Source organism: Arvicola amphibius, chromosome 1 (genome assembly GCF_903992535.2).
Source record: "Arvicola amphibius chromosome 1, mArvAmp1.2, whole genome shotgun sequence".
NCBI classification, from domain to species: domain Eukaryota; kingdom Metazoa; phylum Chordata; class Mammalia; order Rodentia; family Cricetidae; genus Arvicola; species Arvicola amphibius.
In genome coordinates, this window is record NC_052047.1 from 137,201,617 (window position 1) to 137,223,010 (window position 21,394).

Consider the following 21,394-nt stretch of genomic DNA (forward strand, 5'->3'; position numbering starts at 1 on the left):
CAAGCACACTTATTTCAGAGGGAACACCTATCATTCTGAGGTATTTGTGTCGCCCCTCCTCACCCACTACAATTCCATGCCAAACAGCAGAGAAACAAGTTTGATAGGCTTGAAACACAGTGTTTTGATGATGACTTATGGTTGTCAAATAGAACAAGGCTCCTGGGGTTCACACACACCTGTCCAGTGTGATCACATGCTGGTCTCACACAGAAACCCAACAGAACAGAGTCCCCTCCTGCTGTCATCCCCATCCTGACATGTATCGTGTGGGCTCTTCTTACAGAATATGTGGATCGAGAGAACCATCTACACTACAGCCTATAAGCTGCCAGGAATTTTAAGGTGGTTTGAAGTCAAATCTGTCTTTATGGTAAGGAGACCCCCCAGAAGGAAGTACCTGCCCTCCTCTTCTGTTGTGTTCGACAGGCCCTCCATGTCCCCAAGGGCCTTGTGCTCACTGTGGCCTGTTCCATGCTCTGTACCCTTCAGTGCCTGTCACCACCCTGCACGTACCTCAGAGCATCAATATCTCTCATCGCCTCCTGCATCTTATTCCCAAAGCTGCGTGGCCACCCCCAGGGCTATCTGACAAGAAATCCATTCCTTCTCACACATTAGTAATGTCAGCCGTAGCTGCATTGCTTTGACAGGTGTTCCAACTAAACAGAAGTGTAAAGTACACCCCCACTGATGTAAACACCCTACAGAACATCTTCCTGGTAGTTTTGTTCCCATTTACATGACAAATAATGAACAGAATTTACTCATTTCATATGAGAATATATCCCCCCTTGGGCATATTTTTACAGACATGACAATTTCCATTTTATAAGCCAAACTTTGCCTTGCTATGGCACAGAGTTATTTTTGTTGTTTAGTTTTATTTATGAATGGGTGTTTTACCTGTATATATGTCCTGTGTATGCCATGTGTGTCCAACGCCTGCTGATGCCTAAAGAGAGGGTGTTGAATCCCGTGTGATTGGCGTTTCAGGTAGTTGTGAGCTACCATGTGGATGCTCAGAATCAAACCCAGGTCCTCTGAAATACCCGCTAGTTGTTGTAACCACTAAGCCATCTCTAGCGCTAGGGGGCAGTTTTATTTACATGGAACTTGTATTTATGGGTAGCCTCACAGGGTGGCTTCTCTAGCAGAGCTATGCCGTGGGTTTATTGCCAAGACTGAAATATTAGGCTTATGACAATTTTCCATATAAAAGGATCCAATAAAAGTGTAAGGATATAGAAGGCTTCTGCTGTGTGCACCAAGTCTTGGGTTCTATCCCCCACACCACATAATTGGGTGTGGTAGTGCACACCTATAATCCCAGCACACAGAAGGATTGGAAGTTCCAGTGTTATTTTCAACTGTGCATTGAATTTGAAGCCAGCCTTGGCAACATACGATATTCTGTCTTAAAAAAAAAAAAAAAAAAAAACAAAGGCAGACAAACAAACAAGAAAAAACTAATTACAATATGCTTTTGTTCATGTATCTTCACTGGGCTGGATCCCACTTCAGGAGATGGCTCCTGCCATTCAATTAACAGTGAGTTCTTGAAACACCTGGTGATTTGGCTTAAGGACTTGACTAATCTTGCCAAGTTGGCTCTTCACTTCTGTGTGTCCACCCCTCTCTTTTTTGCTCATGCCAATGAGAGCTCGGGGCCCTTCCATGAACTTGTATTTCCCTGCTCCACCAGATCTCTCCACCCCACAGGAGCCAAGATGAAGACCTCCCCACCCTTACTCAGAGCCCTCAGGACCCTTTGCCTGCCCCTTCTGGGGACATGATCACTTCCCACCCTGAGACCTTCATTCTCTATCCCAAAGCCACCAAGGTAGACAGAAGGCAGAGACCATTTAGGGCAGCTAGGCTGAGATCTGGTGAGAAACTCAACTAAAGTCCTCCAGATCTGCACAAGACATGTTCATGCATGAATAGAATTTATTCGGATATTCAGGACATATATGCAGGTAAAATCCCATTCATAAATAAAACCAAACAACAAAATAACACTGTCCCATAGCAAGGCAAAGTTTGGCTTATAAAATGGGAATCATCGTGTCTGTAAAAATATGTCCAAGGAGGAATATAGTCTCATGTGAAATGAATAAATTCTATTCATCCATAAAATATTCTATTCATTTCAGAGTGAATTTTCATAACTCCAAATACCTGTATTTTCACAGAAACCAGGTGTTCGACAAAAAATGTACAGGAGGCCAGGGAGGCCGCCTCACTTGGGCACACTGCAATAGCTAGAATGTTGCCTACCATGTTCTCTTCCTTGTAGGTAGAGATCAGCCCACTGGAGAATGCCATCGAGACGATGCAGCTGACCAATGACAAGATCAGCAGCATGGTCCAGCAGCACCTGGATGACCCGGGCCTGCCCATCAATCCCCTGTCCATGCTCCTGAATGGCATTGTGGATCCCGCTGTCATGGGTGGTTTTGCCAATTATGAGAAGGCACGTGACATACCTGAGATGGGCTGAGCATTTCCAAACTCCATCCCTGGGACCCCAAAACTATCCTGAAGAGTCACCCTCACTTTCCAGAACTCTTGGGGCCATTAAGGACATAAAGATCCCACTCTGGAGATAAGCAAGAGTCCAGATATTTACCCTAAAGAGATGGCACAGGAGGAGCAGAATGGGTTTTGGACTTTCAACAATAGTTCAGAGAGAATGGCAGAAACCAAAGAACATGGGGTACAGGCGAAATCAGGTCTGCCCTCCATAGCCCACTGCCCATTTTTGCAAATGCTGGGATTGCATGCATTTATTTCCCTTGCCTCTGACAGTTTCCCTGACACAGCAATGACATATTTGAGACACTAAAGATGCCTATGGGGGCCACGAAACCAAAAGTGATTTTTCTGCTGGCCCTACACAAAAGAAACTTGTTGACACAGACTTAGACAGTGAAACTCAAGACCAAAAGGATCTCCTAGTGAGCTGGTCGTGGTCACAGAAGAAAAATTAGTACCCTCCCACCAATGTCTGTGTCCTCCAAAGTTTTAATGATTGTCCAGCTGGAATCAAAAGAAGAGAAGAATAACAGCTATCAGGGTGAGCTTCCAAACTTTGGTACAGCTGAGAGAGCCGTAGCCACTGCTACTCAATAGGACCAAGCAATCTAGATCTGCTGTGGCCTTTCTGGACTCTGCTGCCTCTGTGCTGCCTGTGTTGTGTTTGGCCTTGGGTCCTGGAGAGGGTCCAAACCTAGGTCTGAAAGGAGTGCCATGGGAGGGCTGTGGGACTGACTAGGCTGTGCATGGATCTCTTCCCAAGGCTCCTATGTGCAATGCTGTGCTCGGCAATCACATGTAAACAGCTGTCACATGTGAACAGGTCTCCCTGTCTCTGCAGGCTTTCTTCACAGACCGATACCTGCAGGAGCATCCTGAGGCTCATGGGCAGATCGAGAAGCTCAAGGACCTGATAGCCTGGCAGGTTGGTATGGCTAGGAAAGGAAGATGGTGACCTGGGCCCCTTTGCATATATTCCTACTAGCCTGGCATCCTCTGGGTTAACACATTTGCGATGAAAAAGTCACATAAACACCCCCAAAATTCTGTGTCACTAATGAACAAGATCTGCTAGAAAACCTATGTGGGACCGGGATTAATAGAAGGATATCAGGTATCAAGGTAGACTCAGCAGCAGAAGCTCATGCCTCAGCCACTGCGGGGGGAGGGGGAGAGAGAGAGAGAGAGAGAGAGAGAGAGAGAGAGAGAGAGAGAGAGAGAGAGAGAGAGAGAGAGAGATATTATAGAGTAGCTGTAGCCTGCCCACCCCTTCTGCTATGAAGAGGCAGCTCAGAAGGACGAGTATCTTTGTGCTTGCCCAGAGGTGGTTCTGAGTGTTCTGTTACTTCCATTCTTGCTTCTAGGCTGACCCCTTCTGGGCTGTCTACTTCAAGAGTAGTGTGCTCCAGAGGCCCCCTTGTATTTCTCTGGTGTCTGTGCCTCCTGGAGCCCCTGGGCTGGGTATTCTACACGTACTCCATCTATGTTTGCTCTGCCATTGGAGCAACTTGCTACAGATCTCCTCACATTGGCAGGAAGGACATGATGGGTAGGGTACATGATCTTCTTCACGTGCAACCACACTCGCCAGACTGCAGAAGGTAGGAGTGGGCCAGCCTGTGCTGGAGTTAGGAATAGACACAAACTTAGACATGGAGAGCTAGCCAGCTTGTCCTAGAATTGGACAGGTAACCAGGCCACATGCATGGCTAAGCCTGGCCCTAGTCTCTTGAGTGGGCCTAAGGACACCAGTCTCAGCACAGAGCTGCCCCTCCTAGGAGACCTTTCTGGCATTCTATACTGACTCCTAAAAGAGTCTCATCCTTGTGACATTCCTGTCACCAGCACAGAGACCACTTAGGGTGTGGGTCTGAGTTGTAGTTTGCGACCAAGGTAGAAGTCTTCAAAATTTGCATCCAGATATGTAAGATGACTGGATTTTCACGGTTCTAAGTGACACACACACACACACACACACACGCGCGCGCGCGCACGCGCGCGCGCGCACCAGGTATACCCTTCTTCCCTCAGCTTCTGGCATCTGCCCTTCTACTTTCTGTCTGTGTGAACCTGGCATCTGAAGACGCTCTTGTGAGTTGAACTGAGTGTGGCTGGTTCTTTGGTGTGTCTTATTTCACTCCACACAGCGACTTCAAGTTTCATCCATGTTGTAGCTTATGTTAGAATATCTTTGTAAGGCTAAATAATTGTTCTGCTGTGTGGATATGCCACAGTTTACCCGTTCCTCTGTCGGTGAGCATTTGGGTTGTGTCCACCCTGTGACTGGTGTGACTAATGACTCAGTGAACATGCGTGCACAAACACCTGTCGTCTCCCTGCTTTCTGGTCTCTGCATATCCTGGATGGTAGATTTTCTGTAGCTCATACAATCTAGGTCTGAGGTTTTCACCAGTTACCAAGCTTATCTGCAGTGGCTGAGTCATCCTATATACCAAACAGCTAGAATACAAGTTTCCCCATCTTCACCAAGACTTGTTATAATTTGGGTTTCCTTTTTTTATATCCTGGACATTTTCATGTATGTGCAGCCCTATACATTCTTAAGGGAACTGCATGAGAAAAAGATGTTTTGATCTTTTCTTTCATATGTCTCTTGAGGTCTGATTTCCCTGGAATTGTTTTTGTGACATGATAAGGTCCCTCTGAACACCAAGGGAGAAACACTATTGGTCAATAGTGGTTTCTTCACTCAGAATGTAAGTCACGTCCATAGAAGCCCCGTGACTTCATTTTAAAAAGAAAAAGTGGGAAAGAGTTTAAATTTTGGATGATTCCATTTGAGGCCCTAGAAACCAAGGGGGCACATAACTCAAAATACCCCCAGAATGCTGTAACGCAAAAACTAGTTTGGTCTGTAGAAGTTCTATTGATTTTTTCCCCCTGTAAGCTTTTACAGCAAATTGGATTTTATGAGTTTCAAGTCATACAGAGGAAAATAATTTGTTCCCCAGAGAGAGACTTTATGCCCACATCATGTCATCGCCCCTAATAACTATATTAAAAGATGAATTTTAAAGCAGCTCATGGTAAAGTTGAAAGAAAGATTCTGTTTTCTAGCGACTTCATTAAATGAAAGAGCAAAGGGAAAAATACATATTCAGAACATTACCTGCGATTTTGCTCTCATTTGCAAGGGTTTTGATATCTTCGTATCAGTAATTGAGTTGTATGTTCATTAAAAGACGAGAGCTTTACAGTTAGCCTTCTTCTCATTTTGCTCATTAGTTTATTCAGTTTGAGTTTTTCCCGAAATTCTGCCTGGGCAGAGCAGGATTTCTCTAGGAGGAGTCCCAGGGCTTGCTGGCAGTGTTACCTCACAGGTGTATGGCCATAGACAAACATGCCTCCATGATCTACAGTACTGGTAAGATTGGCCGGTCAACCTCAGCCTGCTCCTTAGCTCTGCTTCATGATTCTGAAGACGAGGACAGTGATGACCTGGCCCTCGCCAGCTGAAAGACTGGGCATGATACAGGCTGCCCCTGCAGACTTTGCAGTGGATTCTCAGTCAGGAACTGCTCCTTCAAAGGCTCGCCTCTCTCTTTCCTCTGACATACCTGCAGAGTGTCCAAAGACAAGGCCACGCCTTCTCCTTTTGAGCGATTATGCAGCACACTTATTTTCTTTGAAACGTGCAAAGATGAGAGAGTAACCCCACTCATCATCCCCAGCTGACAATAAGCACCGCCCTTTCTGCAGGGGTCAGCGCCCTCAAGCACGGTGCACAAAGCCGTTCCCTGCTGCTGGCAAGACTTGGACCTTGTCGGGGCACACGTAACACGGTGCTTGAGGAGAGCACTATTGAGAAAGGGTCGAAGGTTTCACTTTGAACTCTGGAGGTGTGACTGGGAAAGCCCCCCCCCCACACCTCTTCCAGAGTCTGAGGCTCTTTAGAGAAATCAGATTCCAAGGGTACCCATAGCGACTCAAACTGTGGGGCATAGTTTCTGGGTCTAATGGCAATTGTGTGGCAATCCTGAATGGGGTTAGGAATCTGCATGCCAGAGATATTTTGAACATATGGAACAAAAGGGCCTCGAAAGACCGTTTCAGGCCCGAGGTCTATGGCTTCCCTCCATGTATTAAGCACCTCGTTTGTTGGACAGAGCTGCACGGAATGGCTTTTTATTTCCTTTCATTTAGGATCACAGCTGCAGCTCAGCTCCAAATAGACGTAGAAGCTGGGGCCAAATCCTATCCTATGAGAAGGCTTTATCTGCCCAGTGTCAGGGATGCCTGAGAGCTGTGTAATCTCTCACCCTGTAAGTCTCGCCTGCCAAGCCACAGGTTCCAGCAATCCCAGTGCAAACAAGGGTCTCAACTCTCTCATCCATCAAAGTATTCTTGATACAAAGAATACTTTTGCCACCTGGCAACTATCAACACCTCCACCACCACCAAACACAGGATGGTTAGATTGTATTTTGCACATTTGAGACGCCATTCTAAATCAGAATTGCTCTTAGTGTCTACAGTGGCTATGGCTTCGCCTCTGACTATGGCTTCGCCTGGAGACAGCCTTCCCACACCTGCTCGCCTCCCCTCTTCCACAGACAATGTATTTGCCATGTCACCCAAAGTTGTCCCAACGTTGTTGTGTCATTACCCCCCAGTCAGAACTCAGGAAGAGAAAGACTGGCAGTGAGCATTTCTAAGGCTGGCCCTGGGCACATGACAACAAGCCCTGGGGAAGCTGCCATCTGCATGAAGAATCCATAGGGACTATGAAAACAGCCTTGTTCTGAAGGTTCAACTGCACATGGGTCTTTTGTGATAACTCCAAATATCAGCAAAACAAACTTTTCTATCAGTGCCTTCTGAGTAGGCTGGGTGCTTTGAATATGGGGATACTTATGTGCCCCCCCTTTCCTGGAGTACAAGAGAGGCAGCAGCTGTGTGCTATAAAAGGAAGCAGAAACAGATCATGAGTTGATTCATCTTGCTAAGATTCCTTGAGTTTGTTCAGATGAAACTCAATTGTGTACTTATTATCCCTCTTACTAATAAATATGCTGGTTCGCATTGGTATTCTGTCTTATTAGGAAAATCAGTTTTTAATCAGTATCTTTATTTAATTATAAAGTATTAAGAGGAAGCCTCTTAGCTTGATTGCATTGAAGACTGACTAACTTCCAGTCTGGGTACCAGGGGAGAAACAGAGTTCAGGGACAGAATGGAGCCTGCTCCCTTGCCCACCCACTAGCTGCAACTGCTCCAGGGGTCTCTGCCACCGACAGAATGAAAATGTCTCACGTGGCAATTTTAAAGGTCAGCGTTATTTCTGCGGAAGTGAAGTGTTGGCGTGGATCCCTTGTGACAGTAGTGTCGGCAGAGAAGAGATTATTTTTGGTTTTGAGGGAGAATAAATTTAGTTTTTCTTTCCAAGTCAGAATACCCATCAGGACGATAGATCACCTCTAATTGGATTGTTATGTTTGGGGCAGGCTTCTCAATTGCCTATAAATACAATCTTCTCAGCAGATAAATGGGCTCTGCCATGACCTTTTGTGACCAGAACAAGGCACATGTGAGCACATTCAAAGCACATCTGTCCCCAGACTCCAGTGAGAAACACTGATGTTAAGTCTGTTTTGGGAAGGATTGGGTGACAAGACTCCTCCCACCCCTGCCAAGTAACAGAGCACCCATCATGTGGGGAGCTCCACCCTCGGTATGGTCCCCTCAAGACCCAAACAGTTCTTATTTAAACATTTCTGTCTTGATGGGGGGGGGGGGGAACCTGCCTGCTGATGAGTTTAACCAGTCACTCTGATTGGGGAACAAAAGCAGGTGCAGCCAGCCTGCTGTTACTTCCTCCTGCTGTGTATTGCTCTGTCTAGACTATTAAAGTCAGGGCCGCCAACCTGTGATTTTGTTTTTCTTACCTTTTTTTTTTTTTTCAGATTCCATTTTTGGCTGAAGGGATCAGGATTCATGGAGACAAAGTCACTGAGGCCCTGAGGCCGTTCCATGAGCGCATGGAAGCCTGCTTCAAGCAACTGAAGGAAAAAGTGGAAAAGCAATACGGTGTTAGGACTATGGTGAGTGGCCAGGTCCCAGGAGAGGAGCGTCCCATTGGAGCAGCGGGACTGAGGCCTCTGTCATGCCTGCTAGGAAATGGGGTATCAGGGACCACAGCCTCTCATTGGCCCATTTTAAGAGACTTGTCAGTTACCACATACCTTACTCATCTTGTCTGAGTAGACTGCTGTGGATGCTGATGCAGTCCAGGGGTCTTGGCAGGACCAGTTAGAGAGTTGAAAGGGAGGAGAAACATCTAGAGTGTGGCAGGTAGCAGAGGAGAAATCCTGAACACCACAAGGAGCAGCTAAAGAAAGGCATTTGTCGGGGTTGAGGAAACACACATGCAGCCGACACACAGAGGAAAAGACCCTCCGCAAAGCAGGTAGGAGTCAGGAAGCTGAAAAATCTGGCCTCTTCAGCTCCACAGCTCCAGAGCTGGAGGGTCTTTTAGGTCTCCAAAGAGTTTTCCTCCCCTAATTTAGGAGTGGGAAGTTTGATGGTTGGTTGGCCCACAACTGTTGTGTCCCCGTCAAGGCCTTCAAGTTGCCAAGTCAGTCCATCAATAGGGGGCCTGGTGGTGGGAGAGAAATCCTACCAGGCCATTGTTCTAAAATGCCAGGCTTTCATCTTAGGTCAAGTGGGTGAGGAATAACCCAGTTTGGGAAGTTTGCCACCTTTATTACCTAACTGTGGTCCTTCTCCCTGTCTGTCTGTCTAACTCCTAGTCCCTCAAGGTCATACGGAAATTTCCCAGAGGTACTTGGGGACTCATTACAGAGCTCATGCCTGCAGACATGCCATACATGGAAAGCTATATAACCCTCAGGCAATAGTGCTCATGGTGTCCCAAAGCAGAGATGGGGTGAAGCGATGCCTAGCTTGAGGTTGAAGTGTGGCACACACCTTTAATCTCGGCACTTGGGAGGCAGAAGCAGGTAGAGCTCTGTGAGTTCAAGGCCAGCCTGGTCTACAGAATGAGTTTCAGGACAGCAAGAGCTACACAGAAAAGCCCTGTCTCAAAACAAACAAACAAACATGGCCAGTGGACTACAGAAGATAGTTTTATTAGTAGCAAGCTTTCCTTGCAGCATGAGGATCAAAGTTCAATCCCCAAAATTTATGTGAAACAAAATAAAACAATAAAACAGGTATAATGGCACACACATGTAATCCCAGTGCTTGGAAGGCAGAGAGAGACATGCAGATCCCTGAAACTCAGTGACCAGTTTTGCCTGCATTTGTAGAACTCCAGGCAAGGTGGGAGATCTGTCTCATAGTACAAGGTGGACAGCACCTGAGAAATTTACCTGAGGTTGTCTTCCACATGCATATTCATCCATCAGCGCGCGCGCGCATGCGCGCGCACACACACACACACACACACACACACACACACACACACACACACACACACACACACACACCATGGCCAGGAAGGGAGAAGAGATAGGTTGCTGGTATTCTAAATTGTTGCTAAAGACTTGGCTGTTGGAGGAGGTAGGAATGATGCAGGCTGGGAGCAGGCAGGGATTTGAGTGGCAGGCTGGAGCCAGTGCAGACAAAGGCATACCTGTGACAGACGAGCACAAAAGGCTGGTCCTGGAAAGACAAGCAGCCTCCAAGAGCCATGAGCAGGGACAGCAGACTGTGCTCAGGACCTGAAGCAGAATGGCTCAGGTGATGAGTTCTTGGGAAGTTCCTGGGCTAGGACTGGGGTCAGAGGCAGGGCAGATGGACCGCTTTAGTTTCCAGCAGTGCAAGGAGCCCTGCAGCATGGCTCAGGGTGGAGCCTAGTCTCCAAACCCCAGGCTAGTGCTGTGTCACAGACCCAGCAGGACATAAGTCTGACAGAAGAAAATCATCCCTGGCTCTGTTGTGCAAACCAGCAGATGAGAGCCTGAGCCTGCCAGCCCAGTGGGAGCCACTGCAGGTAAACAGCTCAGCATGCAGGTGCCTGGCCAGCCCTGCTGCACTGGAGGACCCTTCTGCAAGTCAGAATCCTTGAGCAGTGCTTGATAGCTTGGAGCCCGCAGCTTGTCACAAGCAGGGTTGAGTGGCAAAAAGTTTGTGGGTGTGTCACAAGGCAGCTCCTCCAGAGTTCCCTGTTGATTTGAAATTTTCTAGGAATTAAACAGTTGTTTAGGCACTAAGTTTTTTAACTATGTGCAACGCTTTCTGTTTGATTCTGTTTGTTTCTATTTAATACATCTTCTACAATTAAAGAAACCTAGCAGTCTTGCCTGGCACTTTTTACATCCTCCTCTGCTATGAAATATCATGGAGAATGTTTACCATCAAGTACAAGTCAAAACAGAAAGCTGGGGCGGAAAGGTAGCAATAGTGTGCGGGGAGGGGGACTTAGCGAGTTTATGAGGGTCTTTTTTTCAGACAGGTTTCCCTGGTACCTTGGCTCAAGACAAACAATTTCTGCACCACCTTCTCCAGATGGCATGCTTCTCTTGGTGGGGGCAGCCAGACACCCCAGCCAGGGACAATAAGACTTTCAGAATGCAATCAGGAGACAGAATTCAGGGAGCATTTGCACCCATGGGTACTACAATGCAGATAGCAACCTTCCTGAGTCCTACTCCATCCTGGGGCCCAGAATGAGACTCTGAAGCCAGTCGTTCTGGGTAGACACTGGCACAGGCTGCAGCCTGTCCTTCTGTGAGGAATGTGGTCATAAAGGCAGTGTGGGAGGTGCCTGTCTTGTCTTACCTACTTTGGAAACCTACAGGCATCTCAGAATACTTTGAAAAGCAATATTATATCATCCTCTTTCCAAAAGGATGGGTTTTAAAATAAAAAACCCACAGAAAGGACATAAGCCATTTTGTCAATGTTTCTGAGCCAGCCTAAGCCCCAGAAAGGGATGCTCTAGACACTCTCTGACTATGTAATGCCAACGCCTCTCCTGCTTGCTCCTCTACATCTATTTTGTCAATTCTGGAGATCCAAGGAGACACTGCTTCCTTGAATGAACACAGAACAGACTCCCAGAGACTCCCAGCATGGAAACAACTGAACCCTTTGCTGCCCACAGTGTTCGAGGGCATCTGCTTTTGTCCCCACACATGAAATCTTTTTCTGTTTGTTGTCCCTCTTGTCTTCTTCCTAAAGTCTGGTGAGGGCCAGGACACCTTGCTTGTCTCTGCTCTCTATCCTCTACCCATCCCCTTACCTAAAACAAACCACCATTCAGACGAGCTGGTGGTTTGGCCTCCAGGCCCATGGCTCCAGGTCGCCCCTACTACTAGTCCCCCGTGAGTGCCTTCCATCCCACAGCCCAGTACATCAGTGTTCCACCCATCAGCTTCAGAGTTCATCATCTATCTCTCACATTGACTCTAATGGCATCTCCAGGGCAGTGCTGGACCACTTTACCAAGTGGGAGACTCAAACCAACCCCTTACTCCAGGACTGCTTCTCATGGTTCCATACCTGACTCCCACCAGGGACAATATGATGCCTGAGTCTTCAGTCCACAGGTGTCCTTTAAGTAGGCCAAAATGCACCTGCTTCTCTCCCTCCATGAAGTCACCTTGATCTTGTCGCCTGTTCATGACTCCGTGGGCAGTTAACACTCAGGGTCATGGTTGGAAAGTATACTTCAGCCAGGAGGCAAAGGTGCAAAGTTCAGAGGTACAGGGCAGGGCCAGAGGGTCTAGAAAGACCAAAATGAATTTTCAGTCCGGATAGATACCAAGGCAACAGGACAAGGGCAACAAAAGCTGCCACCAGCCTGTGGCAAACCTTATAACTCTCATTTGCATCCATCATGAATCCTAACATTGGAGCCACTGTGAGAAGAGGGCTCTCTACTCACAGTGTTCTAAAAGGTTCTAAAAGAAGTGTGCAGTGGTTTCTTGTTTTGCACACTATCACACAATTGTTGCTAGAGACAAAGGTCTAGCCTGCCCTAACATCCTACTCCTAACCTGCTTGGCCCCGTGGCTGGAACAGGCAGACAGCACAGCACTCCTGTTATCGTGGCCTCGAGCTAACTCTTGATCCTGGGTGAGATTCTAATCACTTCAGATGGAACAAATGAGTCTTCTTAGTTGTAGAACTCTGGGCTCTACACAGTGAAAAAGCCATGAGACAAATGGTCCAGGAGAGCCCACAGCTCCCCTCAGCGAGTGCCCTTTATGTACAAATCTCCAACAAGAGTTCCTGTCCATCCTTGGCCAGATCCTACCCCTGACATCCTCCTTTTATACATCCCAAATGCGTGTGCATCCCAACCAGTCCTTGCTGATTGAAAAAAGGAGGCTTGAATTGCTTCTCTGATCGTTGTACCTTCTGGCCCCAGTGGTCTTCTGTAGACCCATGAGGACCCATGTCTTTTGGGAAAAGCACATAGTACACCACATGCTGGATGCTCTCAGGAATGGGGCACACAGTGCCAGGACATCCCCTCTACACATACACACACACACACACACACACACACACACACACACACACACACACACACCAACTAGGTTGTTTCTTCCCAGCTGTTGGCTTGGCATTGTGGTGGTAAAACACAAGGTGACAGACCCCACCCCCAAGTTACAGTTGTCAGCAAAGCCTTAAGTTTGCTTGCCTCCTTTCTTCCTCTACCTACATGCCAAATGGATAGTAATGGATTCAGGCTTCAAACACTTTCACGGGAGTCGGGTAGGCAGCCCCTCCCCAGCTCGATAGCTGTCCAGAGACAAAATCACTTTCCCCAACTGATCCTCTACCTCCAGCCCTCTGGAAGAATAGCCAGAGACAGTGTGGATCTGAGAAGGCCACAAATTTGACCAGGTCTCATTCAAAACAAAATGAGTCAAAGCCTATCACCATTTGATGATTCCAGAGAATAGATAGCATCCCAGGTGGGTAGGATGATGAACTTCACTACCTTGGGTGGTGATGGGTATGTCAGAAGGGACCTAGGTAGAATCCACCCTGGAATCAATGTGAATAGCAAGGACAAACAGTTGCATCCCTGGGTCTAGCCCAAGGCAGAGGGGAGACCCTATAGGTCAAGGTATCAGCCTGCGTACCAGCAGTGCTTCAGAAAGGGTTAGAAGAGGATGTGGTGTAGACTTCGCATCTCCAAGGGAAAGATTCCCACATGTGGGGAGAATCTCCATGTCACCCTACCCCTTGTAGCTTCTTCCTGGTGACTGGTTAGTCCTAGTGGACATCCATGGAGATACCCGCTAGCACCATCAATGATAATAAGTTAAAGACTCTATGCTTGCAAACCCAGATGCTGAGTGCTTTGAGCCAGTGGCCTGCACTGTGCCAGGGCTCACCTCCTGTTTCACAAATAAAGTTTTATTAACAGACAGCCACGCTCCTTTCTGTATCATCCATGGCCACTTTGGTGCCACCTTAGCACAGCAGGATAATTTCAGCAGAGACCCTAAAGAATAGGTACTCAACACTTTGCTACCTCCCAGGGCTGAGACAGTCATATAAATCAACTGTCCTGTAGATGATTGGCTGTGTGACCTGCCAGCATCCTGGTGGGGGGTAGGGAGGCTGATGCGGCACAAGGGGAGTGACATAGAAATGTGATTTCTGCCAGCCCAAGGAAAGTATTTGTGAAACAGCTGTGGTGCAGATGTGCCAACATCTGGCTCCAGGCCCAGGTACACTAGTGTCTCCTACCTAATTAGATGTAGATACATGTTGTATCCCGTTGGCATTGGGCTTCTTGGGTAATGTATAGCAAGTTATGGAAGAGAGAACAGAAAATTCCACCTTGCGACTGTTTTCTGGAATGTGTCATTGGTCCTCTTGTGGGAGAGAGAGACCCCACAGCCTAACCCAGGCTTCTCTGCATCAGCGTCATTCAACGGAGAAGGTCTCCCTCGGGTGTAGAGGTGCCCTTTGTAGTGAGGCCTTTGAGCCAATACAGCTCTGTGAGTCTGGACATCTGGCTCAGGTGTTGCTGTGCAGTTCAGCAGAGGTCATACAAAGACCCTAAAGAATAGTACTCAACACTTTGCTACCTCCCAGGGCTGAGACAGTCATATACTGTAGTCACACCCTCGATGCCTTCAGCACGAAACTTCCTGGTGAGTACCACTGCTGTAGGACAGGTTGATGTGTCTTTGAGAAGAAAATTATACTTAAAATAAAAGTTGAGTCAGGTCTCAAGAGATGTTGAAATAGTCTTCAGAACAACAAAGGAAATGGTTTGTGAAGTATGGGCCTACATAAGCCTGGGTCCCACACTGCTGAGGTTGCTTCAACACAGGACTCTGTCCACAGTGGCCTGGGTGTTAACATGTTTTCTTCCTCTCCCAGCCCTCAGGTCTGGATGACAGGAGAGGCAGCCGCCCACGCTCCATGGTGCGATCCTTCACCATGCCATCATCCTCCCGACCTCTGTCTGTGGCCTCTGTCTCGTCCCTCTCCTCTGACAGCACCCCTTCCAGGCCAGGCTCTGATGGGTAAGTGGGCTTAGCGGGAAGGCTGGGCATCGTATGGGGTGCCATGGGGATGGGTGAGTGGGCTTAGCAGCTGGGGGCTCCAGGTGGGGAAGGCTGGGCATCTCATGGGATGCCACCAGTATCCGGGGGTTGCTTAGCATCCCTGGACATGCTGTTTTGGAAACTGAGATGTTCCAAGGCACTTGACTTGTGGTACCCGATAGCATATTGGAGGACACTGGAGGACATTGGAGGCTGTATGTTACTGTGAAACATCTTGCTCTAGGTAGCATTGCCAGAGAGCTGTCTGCCAAACCTTAAATCTCCAGCTCTTCCACTACACCCATGTCAACTGTCACAGCCAGGCTTATATGATTAGCTAGTTCACTGTTTGAGAAAGAGAGAGAGAGAGAGAGAGAGAGAGAGAGAGAGATTGAGAGATTATTTCTATTTATTACTAAAAAATAGATGTTTTTGTTTTATGTATATGAGTGTTTGCCTACACATGTGTATGTCCACTACATCAATGCCTGGTACCCACAGAGACCAGAAAAAGACATCAGAGTCTCTGGAACTGGAGTTGCAGATGGCAATAAACCACCATGTGAGTGCTGGATTTGAACACACACACAAAGTCCTCTGCAAGAACGCCACAGGCCCTTAAGTGCTGAGCCATCTCTCCAGTCCCAGATTTATTACTTTTTAAATAGAAATTCTTTTTCCGTTAAATACTTCTGTGAAAAACTTGCATACTTTAAAAAGTCCCCTACTGTATTAGACTACTCTGCAGAATAGAAATTATATCATCCCCCCTCCTTTTTTAAATTGTAGTCAATTGCATTATAAAAACCACCTTTAAGAGTAGGTGAGGTATCTTAGCAGGTAAAGGCACTTGCTGCCAAGCCTGACCTAAGTCTGACCCTTGGGACCCACGTGTGCAAAGAGAGAACTAATTCCAGCAAGTTGTCCTCTAACCACATGGATGCGGTGGTTTACATGCACACGCATACACATACCAGATAAATAGATGATAAAAATGAAAGGAAGGTACCTTGAAGCGTGTAAGTATGTTCATACATTCATGCTGTTGTACAAACCCCCTTCCCTAGACCTCTTATCACACCTTCAGACCACGCCTTGCACCCCCCTCGTTCAGACCCCACAGCCGCAGCCACTCCTCTCTTCCACTGAGCTTATTACCCTGTCCCCTACCCACAGTGGAGGATGTGGGCTGCCTTAGTTATGCCAGACCATCTTGAAAGCCCCCTCCTAGGAACTGAAAGCCGGCAGGAACTTTCCAGTTTACAGGCTAAGGTAACACTCATGAACCCTCAGTGTGGCTCGGACATTAGCTCAGACTGTTGCAAAGACCACCTTGAGGTTTGTGTGTTTCCTGTTGTTTTTGAGTGCCAATCCGTCTAACAATGTCTTACTATGTAAAAAGAAAAAGATAGCGCATACAGTTTTCAGGTCAGTAAAGAACTTCTGGACATTGAGTTTTCCTCAGTTTACCCTCGCCCGTTCAGTTGTCAATTCAATCACTGTCAAACCTGATGGCTCCTGGCCTCTGTGATGTCTAGTCACTGCCATCCAGGAAATACCAGGGACAGCTCAGTTCTAATCACCCTTTCCTGCCAGCATTTGACAAGCCCGGTGGAGAACTGTAAAATCTACCTGTTCTTTCCTTAACAGTATTTCTTATCTGTGTCTGATATTTAGGCCAAACCCATATGGAAATTCTCCACTTAGAGGTATTTAAATCATGTGTGCCTGTCACTTGGAACAAGATAGCTAGAGAAATGTAATGCAGCTTCCCTTCAAGAGAATCCCCAGGCTAGTTAGGAGAGGGTTTTTATATTCCTGAGAACACAGGGGTTAGGTGGAAATTGATGGAGAGGTTTTAGATGGAGTGGTGTATTACAGTGGGCTCACCCAGGAGGCGTTTGTTCAACCTTTAACTGGAAAGTATCTCTATTAGAGTCCAGAGTTGTGTTCATTCTTGGGTTGGCATGCTTTGCTCTCTGACTAATGTGTACAAAATGAAGCTTGATCTCCAATGGCATAGATTACATGCAGAATAAAGTTCATCCTGGCTACAGTGGTCCTTCCTAAGGCAAAAAAAAATGTACAGCCACCTGTCTCTTTGGAATTTCTTGAACACACACCAGGACAGACCCTCCTCCTAGGGTCCAAAGGGGACCACATATCCTCCTTTTGCCTACTTAAATTGTCTCAAGTTCAAAAAACCTGGAATACAGTGATAACATTTTCTATTGTTGCTTCTAATATTTTAGGCATAATACTTCATGCCTCATGAATGTTGATTTGTTGATATATATAGATGATAAATTATAGATAGACAATAGATTGATAGATAGATAGATAGATAGATAGATAGATAGATAGATAGATAGATAGACAGATAGATCAGTAGGTAGGTAGACAATGGTTGGTAGATAGATAGATAGATAGATAGATAGATAGATAGATACATAGATAGATAGATAGATAGATAGATAGATAGATAGATAGATAGATAGATAGATGGATGGATAGATAGATAGATAGATAGATCAGTAGGTAGGTAGACAATGGTTGGTAGATAGATAGATAGATAGATAGATAGATAGATAGATAGATAGATAGACAGACAGATAGATCAGTAGGTAGGTAGACAATGGTTGGTAGATAGATAGATAGATAGATAGATAGATAGATAGACAGACAGATAGATAGATGGATGATGGATGGATAGATAGAGAGCGAGAGAGAGATAGATAGATAGATAGATAGATAGATAGATAGATAGATAGATAGATAGTAGATAAATAGATAGACAGATAGATCAGAGTACCTTTGTATTAGTTACTTCCCTGTTGCTGTGATAAAATACCCTGACAAAGGTAACTTAAGAAAGTAGGGTTATGTTGGCTCACAGTTGTAGAAAGATAGAGGCTGGGGAGGGAGGTGTGTGACAACAGGAAGGAAAGAATGGCAGCAGCAGGCAGGAGGCTGATCACATTGCACTTAGGAAGGAGAGAGAGAATAGGAAGTGGGTAGTGGGTCAAGGTCATAATTCATCAAAGCCTGGCCCCAGTGGCACACTTCCTCCCACAAGATTCCACCTCCTAAAGGTTCTATAACCTCTGCAAACAGCACTGCCTACTGGGGACCACGTGTTTAAATGCATGAGCCTGTGGGGGACTTTTCTCATTCAACCCCCACAACCTTCATGGCCAAAGTCAAGAGCTGATATGTACATCTCCAGTCGTTTTTAATGCTTTCATTGAATTTTTATTTTGGGAAATTTGGGGACATGCAGAGTGTGGACTAGGTAGTATCGTGGGGTGTCTTACCCTAGCAGTCAACCTTAACATTAAAAACTCCCTTCCGATCTTGTTTCCTTCTGTATCCCACCTCCTCCCAATGTTATTCTGTAGCAAGTCTTAAACTTCATATCATGTAATCCGTTGATATTTCCATGCCAGTTTCTAAATGAAAACTGTTTTAGAAAATATAGCTGTGTACTCTACCATCACATAAAATACTGACATGAATTCCTAATCACCATAATATTGGTATCTATTTCTCATTTCATATGCATCTTTTTTCTTATTATTTCTATCTTTGTGTGTGTGTACTTACCTGTTGGTCCTCATCTTACACCAGGTTTGAGGCTTCTTGTTGTTTGTTGTTGTGTGCACCAGACTAGCTACCCCTGCACTCCTGGGTATTCTCCTGTGTCTGCTCCCATCTCCTTGTTGGAGTGCTGAGTTTACAGGTGGGCAGCACCACACCCATCCTCACGGGGGTGCTGTGGATTTGAGCTCAGGTTCTCATGGATGCTGAAGAGCTTCATGCACAGCACTAGCTCCCTGTCCTACCTCACTATATATATATATATATATATATATATATATATATATATATATATATATATAGTTTTTTGTTTGAAACTAGACTAAGTGAAGGCCTCACCTTGCCCTTTGCTGATATTATCTCCTTAAGTCTCTCTATCCACGTTTTAAAAACTGTCATTTTTCTTGTAATTTGTTGAAAACTCGAGATTGCTTACCTTTCCGTATCTGCACTGAGTGGATCGTATTGATTTTGTGCCCTACGGTGTGGGTGCTGTCTGATGAGTGTCTGCCCTTCCTACTAACAACATATTGGGAGTTGACTCTAGAGGTCTGGTGTAATTCAGGTTTGATTTGGGGCCAGCTAACCTCATAGGCAGCTATAGGCTCTTCCCTCCAGAGGCACATCTGAGCTGATTTTCTCTCTCTTGGTGATGTTAATGGCTATTGGTAATCAGTGCTCAGATTCAACACCATCACATCAATGAATCCCATCACACACTCTGTTAGATTGGGAGGATCCACAGGTGAGTGAGTAACAGGGTTTTCACACTTTGTGGTTTTTATCTCCAATAGATATGTGTACATTTATGTATGTGGTGTATGTGTGCACATATGTGTTCATGCATGTATCTTGTATGTGTGCCTGTGTACAAGTTCACATGAAGGCTGACCTGACCAAGTGTTGTTACTCAGGATCTATCTACATTGTTTTTTTTTTCTTTGCTTTGCTTTTTTTTTTTTTTTTTTTTTTTTTTTTTTTTTTAAGATAGGGTCTCTTATTGGCCTGTAGCTTACTAATTCAGGTAGGCTGACTAGGGAGCAAACCCAGAAACAAGCTCACGCCACCACATTTGGGTTTCTCATGTGGGTTCTGTGGATCAAGCTCAGGTTTTTGTGCTTACAATGCCAGCAGCTAACCCCCTGACTCTCCAGCCTGGTACTTTGTTGTAACATCATCCCTAGTGGGCCACATTGCATCTAAAGGTCCCTGCCGCCTCTCGCTCTGAACCATTCCTTCCCTTGTGGAAATCTGAGGATACCGGAGCCTGGTGCTTAGTGCCTGACTTCACAAACCTCTCCCGGGTAACGAGCGGTAGCTGCCCTGTAACGACAGTGATTCAGATGCCTGTTTCTTTTAGGTTTGCTCTAGAGCCTCTGCTGCCGAAGAAGATGCACTCCAGGTCTCAGGACAAGCTGGACAGGGACGATCCAGATAAGGAGAAGAAGGACAAGAAGAAGGAGAAAAGGAACAGCAAACACCAAGAGATATTCGATAAGGAATTCAAGCCCGCTGACAGCTCCCTGCAGCAGTCTGAGGCTGTGATCCTTTCCGAAACGGTAATTTAACTGGGGATCGGAGGAGCTCTGCTGGGGTGCCTGGGATCCACCCAAGCTCTGCATCTAACTGAGGGGACTGTCAGATGGATTTTATTGAATTTTCACACACACACAAAATTGCAACTTAAAAGCCTGAGGTCTTCTCAACTCTGACCTCAAATATCCCGACAGTCAGAGACACAGAGCAGAGCTGTCTTCTCCCAGGACACATGCTGTCTTGGCCTTCATCCTCTTTCGGAGGGGCTGGATAGGTCAGCTCCCTGCAGGGACCTCACGTGTCTAGGCTCCTCATAGCTCTGTTGGACTTGGTGCCCTCCGATGCCCTAGCACCTCAGAGAACAGAAGCACGCTGCTTTCACAAATCATTGCTCACTAGTAGCAAATGTCCGCTCTACACCTTCCTGACTGAGTGGCATTCTTAAGCCGTAGTCACTGCCTGAGGGTTGTAATCTGCTCAGTGTGGAGCCAGCAAGATGGCCCCTTACTTGCTGATCTCAGTGTGATCCCCAGAATGCATGTGGTAGAAGAAAACTGACTCCCATGAGTTGCCCTGTGAACCTCCATGCGTGTGCCATGGCATGTGCAGGCACACACAAGCTTACATGCGTGCATATACAAAGCAAAATAAGTCAAGTCAAATGTAAGCATGCTCTAAGATGAGTCTTAGATCGAGGCCCCTCAGAAGCACACTGTAGTGCTTAGGGTCTAAGTGGAGAAATGAGGCAGAGAGTGTTTCAGAGAGAGAGACAGAGACATGGATAACGCTTGACTGGTAAGTGGCCAGAACGTGTCTCCCTGGGCTGCAGCTCCATTTTGGCTATGATTAAAGGCATTTCACCAAATTCTGAACCAGGCACATATTTTGTTTTGTTTTTGCTTTTCAAAACAGGGTTTCTCTCTGTAACTTTGGAGCCTGTCCTGGAACTCACTCTGTAGACCAGGCTAGTTTCTAACTCACAGAGATCTGCCTGCCTCTGCCTCCTGGGTGCTGGGACTAAAAGCGTGTGCCACCACGGCCCAGCCAGACACAGTTCTTAACAAGTCATACGAAAACATGTCAGAGGGAACATTCCAGCATCAATAACAGTCGTGCTGCCTGCTTGACTTAAGGTGGAAGGCAGATGTAGGTACCAGAGCTGTGGCATGGCTCAGGAAGGCCATTGGCTCCCTGGATTGTGGACAGGTGCCCTTACTGGA

At 46.5% G+C, this 21,394-nt stretch overlaps 1 protein-coding gene across 2 annotated transcripts in view; it reads left to right on the top strand.

Annotated features, from left to right (window-relative positions):
* Dock1 (dedicator of cytokinesis 1) overlaps window positions 1-21,394 on the top strand; it is a 504,121-nt gene that overhangs the window by 472,402 nt on the left and 10,325 nt on the right. For both annotated transcript variants that reach the window (XM_038330219.1, XM_038330227.1), the window contains exons 44-49: window positions 287-373; window positions 2,300-2,476; window positions 3,380-3,463; window positions 8,463-8,600; window positions 14,875-15,020; window positions 19,999-20,197. In XM_038330219.1, the coding sequence (XP_038186147.1) occupies window positions 287-373; window positions 2,300-2,476; window positions 3,380-3,463; window positions 8,463-8,600; window positions 14,875-15,020; window positions 19,999-20,197 (831 nt within the window). The remainder of the gene's footprint in view (window positions 1-286; window positions 374-2,299; window positions 2,477-3,379; window positions 3,464-8,462; window positions 8,601-14,874; window positions 15,021-19,998; window positions 20,198-21,394) is intronic.